This window comes from Desmodus rotundus, chromosome 6, assembly GCF_022682495.2.
Source record: "Desmodus rotundus isolate HL8 chromosome 6, HLdesRot8A.1, whole genome shotgun sequence".
Classification (NCBI taxonomy): Eukaryota; Metazoa; Chordata; class Mammalia; order Chiroptera; family Phyllostomidae; genus Desmodus; species Desmodus rotundus.
The window spans coordinates 70280067-70284845 of NC_071392.1; the positions used below are offsets into that span (position 1 = coordinate 70280067).

At 41.3% G+C, this 4779-nt stretch overlaps 1 protein-coding gene across 1 annotated transcript; it reads right to left on the reverse strand.

The window, feature by feature from the left end:
* Positions 1 to 1227: 1227 nt before the first annotated feature.
* Positions 1228 to 2113, reverse strand: TAS2R16 (taste 2 receptor member 16). The gene is given in 3 exon segments (XM_024555063.2): positions 1228 to 1497; positions 1500 to 1657; positions 1660 to 2113. Coding segments are annotated over 3 exon segments (882 nt in total).
* Between the last annotated feature and the right edge of the window lie 2666 nt (positions 2114 to 4779).

Sequence of the window (4779 nt, forward strand, 5' to 3'; positions counted from 1 at the left end):
GGAAAAACACCCCAACAAGTGCCTGAAACATGTGGAAGCTGAGACCCAAAGGCCTGGGAGTTGGCTATTACCAAGGTACTTTGTTGCTAGTGGGTGAGAGTGAAGAGAGAAACAATGAGAGAGATGCTACAGGGAGAAGGTGGGACTGGGTCTTACAAGGAAAAGGGTATGAACAAAGCCTGTGGAATTGGGGAGGCCTAAAAGGACTTCTAAAGAATAAGAAAGTCTTATAGGTGATTTTTAATTGGTTACTATATGGTTCTCATATTCTTATCCATTTGGGGAGAGTTTTAGACCATCACAGAGGAAGGAATAGAAGAATATAGAGAATTTAAGCCAATGTCACTCAGACTTTATGAAATAAGAAGAGTTCCCAGATAACATCTAGGTTATATATGGAAGAAAACCAGCTAACCTTCAATCTAAGTTTTTAGACAGTTCATTCCAAATTGTAGTACAATAGAAGGGCAAGAATCCTACCAATGGAAATCACAGGAAATTGACCCAGTTAAGTTGCCAATATTTGGAGATGTTCTAGGATGAACCTAGATTGGGTAAGTAGTTTCCTATTCTGGGGAGAATATAATGCTTTAACAAATGAAAATGAAAGAAGAGTTAAGTTTTGACTTGAGTTTTAAAGGAATAAAAGCACATATTTGGAAGAGAAACAAATAAGAAAAGGTATGTCATTGGATAAAAGTCCAGATGCACCAGAGAAGAGGAAAGATGTCCATTTTCTTGACTACATTTAGAAAAATTAATTAATTGAAGCCTTAGGACAGGAAACCTTCAGGGTGGGGGCAATACATACTTGTGGGAGAGCTATTCCTGTTTTTATTAATGTGTGAAGTAATTTGCAGTCATGAGAAATATAAAATAAGTATGATGTGTGGACACCATGATTTTGGCTCTCTTGTGTAGAATACACTTGTAGTAAAACTCCAGAGGTAGAGAAGACTAAGGAGAGATGGGGAAGCCATGAGAAAGTTGGGACCAACCTGGGAGCTGTGGAAAGGAAAAGGAAGAAGGGGCATAGAATAGAGAAAGGGTTGATTGTTTACAGATGAATGGCTGTGGGAATGGAAGAGAATGAAGCTTGCTTGCACTTATGGTACATTACTATCACATTGGGGATTGTTGAGAGTAATGTTGGTTATTGGTATTAGTTGCTTCAATGCAAGCTCCCATTTGCTCAAGGGTCTTGTTTTACCTCATATCTCATGCAGCCTATAGGTCGCAGCTGCTTACCTTTAAAACCTCTTTTAATTTAGGGCTGCTCAGCATTAGTGAAGTGGAATGAATAGAGACTATAGCATAGATGATAGTTTCCCTGACCCAGAACCAGGATTTCATTTCCCATAGGATGTGCATAGTGGAGAAGATTATGATCAGAAAGTAAGAGGTGAGGACGATGAGGAAGAAGGCAAGAAGCCTCAAGGCAGTGGAGTAAGCTTTCGTGCTGGAGTTGCTGTGGCCAGTATGGTGATGTTGCATCTGCCCCAAGTGTTGGGTCTATGAGCTATGAGCAGGATGGTGGAGGCCAGGAACAGGAGGAAAAGAATAGTCAGCACAACCATTTGTTGAGAGATCATAATATTTTCCACAAAGGTCTTAAGTCTCTTAGTCACAGTGTTGTTTCCAGGGAACTGCATCATGCAATCTCGCTGTGATGTCTAAAAGCTGAAAAAATGGTTGTCTCACAGGAAACCAGCAGAGAGCCCAGCAACATCCAAGGAACCAACCTCAAAATTCTCCACCTTAGCCAGAGGAAGATGGGGTGGGTGAAGAAAGAGATTTTGACACAGTAGACGACAGCAAGCAAGGTGGTTAACCAGAGTGTAAGAGTATTAGTATATTCCCAAAAGATTGACATGTACCAAAGTACAAAGTTAGGGTTGAAATAGGAGCAAAAATTGTACAGTGCTGATGACCACTGTTGACAGAAGGGGCAGATGCCCAGGCTGATGAAAATCATGTCCACAGGTGACAGTCTTTTGACCTGGACCTACTCTCTGTTCAGCACTGCAACAATTAGGCTACTCTGCAAAATTATTGTCAAGGACTCAAGCAAATAGATGATCATGAAGAAAACAGTGAGTTGGTTGGGTATCATCCTTCTATTCCAAAGTATCTTCCTATCTTCCTGCACACAGACTCAGAATTTCTGCAATAATTTCCAAGTACAAAACATATTACTGGTCTCACTATTCTCTTATGCAAGAAAATACCTCCCAGAGGATGCAAATTTTCCTTGGCTTTTTGAATTTTGCCATTTTCTGATCTGCAGGATTTGCTTATGCTTTGCATGTTGGTTTGGGTGCAGGGAAATGTCGTTTGAATGTGGATTCCTGTTTCTGAGGTGATTTGATTATTCCCATAAAATAACTATCTATTTCATAACCATGCCATTTATTTCCTCTTTATCTCTACGAGGTGATTTTAACTTATTTCCCCATCTTTTTAAAATGATGGCCTCACTCTTTTAAGCTCAAATTTGAACTGCAGGGAAGATATATCTGTGCTGCTGAGTGCTGTAATCATGACAACTCCCTGTCTCCCCAGCGTCCATAGTAGCTGAGGGTCAATGCTACAACCAATGTATGAATGCCAATAAAAAAGTAGCAAAGGAAAATCCTTACTCTGAGATTCCACCCACAAAATTGCTGGAGGTCCAGACCTTTAAGTATCACCCTTCAATGCAGAGCACACTCATAACTGCCCGCCGAATCCTCAACTCATGCACTTCCCCACTGCACTTTCTACAGTTGAGGTGTGGCACCCTTCGCTACTATTCTTTCAGTTCCACAGCACTGACCTTTATATATCTGTGGGAATTGTTCTTATTCCATTAACAGTGCTGTTTTATTTTCTTCTAACCTGGCTAGGCTCTTTCTGTTACTGCTTATATTTCTGAAGATGGTTTGAAAGAAGCCCTCTTTATCACTAGTAAAACAACTTTTAAAAATTAAACCTGCTGAATAGAAAAGCCTAGAAGCTTTGCTCACTTTCCAAAACAAAAGTTATTTTCCTTGTCACTTTCTCTGACCAGCCATTGGAGACGGATGGAATCATTGACAGTGTTAACATCAAATGCCATTGACTTTGGTGTAATCTGGTTCGGTAAAATTGGACTCTGCTATGAAATGCCCATTAGATATTTCTGGAAGAATCTCCTGTGGGTGCACAGGGAAGTCTGACCCCAGTGGAAGCAGGATGATCTGATCTGTCAGTCACCTTGAGGTGACTGCACCTGCCAGCTGCTTCCCTGTCCAGCAGTGTAGCACGGCCTTTGCTGCACCGTCCCCTTCATATGCTCATGCTGCTCAAAGCCGCATCCCCACAGGCCCTGAGCCCAAGCTAAGCACCCAGGGGTCCACGGTGATGCAGCCAGTGTTCATGCTCTGAGCTTTTTGAGGCCACTTGCCCTTCCATCCTTTGCAGTCTCATCAGAGGCAAATTGGGTTTGCAGTTGCCCAAACAACTACAATAACACATTCATGAAGCAAGGTCTTTTCCTATCTTGATTCTGGGACCACATTTTTGAATACCCAATGTTGCTTTTGTGGAAGTGAACTCTTGGTGTGGGGTAGCTTGAAACATGAAGCTGGGAATTGAAAGGCTCAGAGGCAAAAAAAGGTCCCTATAGGCAGGAAACTTGTGAATCTGTGGACTTTGTGGACTATTTTGGACAAGAGACAAACTACATATTACTTCTAAATACCTAGAAATTAATTCATAGCTATCTAGGCAGACTAGAGCATAAATTCAGGAAGTGAGTTCAGAAAAACTATACCAGATAGAAACCAAATATTTAATTAGTGGCTTCAAAAATGAGAGGAGAATTCTAATGATTATTACTTGGTGAGGAAGACGGAGTCATTGATGCTATATGTGATAAGCACCAAGTGTGGGTGGACTTTAATTATTTGAAGGTAGAAGTGATATAGCATAAAGTTTAGAATTCTTGAACATAAAACAAGAAACCACTGAGCTCATGATGCAAAGGTTAACCACAGTTTTAAAAAGTTACATTAGGAATCAGAATATTAGAAAGCTTCTGCTTTGCATTCTCGATAAAATATGAGAATCAGGAAATTAAAAAATGAGCTGACAAAACAATAGTTTGCAATTAAAAGGTGAATGGGTCAAAATGCATCCAGGCATAATAAGGGTTAAAGATAAGACATAATGGTAAGTAGGACAATAAACAGTAATTGCATTGACATCTGCCTTTTTTCCTGGATATTCTAAGCATGTTGCCTCCTAAATATACTGCCTCATTCTGAGAAACCTCACAAAGCTTGTGATGCCCCACACTTCCATCTGAGGGTCTTTGAGTGCAGCCTCCATGCTACAGCCCTCATGAGTGGATACCAGACCGAGCAGTTTGACTAGGAATGAGCACCTGTGCAAAGTAGCCACTCCTAGGCTGGCCTGCAGTCTGAGACAGGGCCCAACATTGCTCTGCTCCACAGGGGCATTCACTATGTGCTAGTGACCAATTACATAACCCAGACACTCTCTTTGGAAGAGTTTGAATGTGAGGCATTCAAAGTGAGTCCCTAGACTGGTGGTTGATGTTCCCAGGGGTTCAGAGTTCAAAGGATGTCTCTTTTATTGTGTGTACATGTGAATCCTGCAGAGCCATCTCTGGGGTCCCTCGATTCAGCACCGAGAACACTACAACACCCTGGGGGCACTTAGAAAATATCTGTGGAATGATTGATGAGAACGGGAAGAGCAAACTAGAGAGGCATGTGTCCTCTTATATTACAAGGG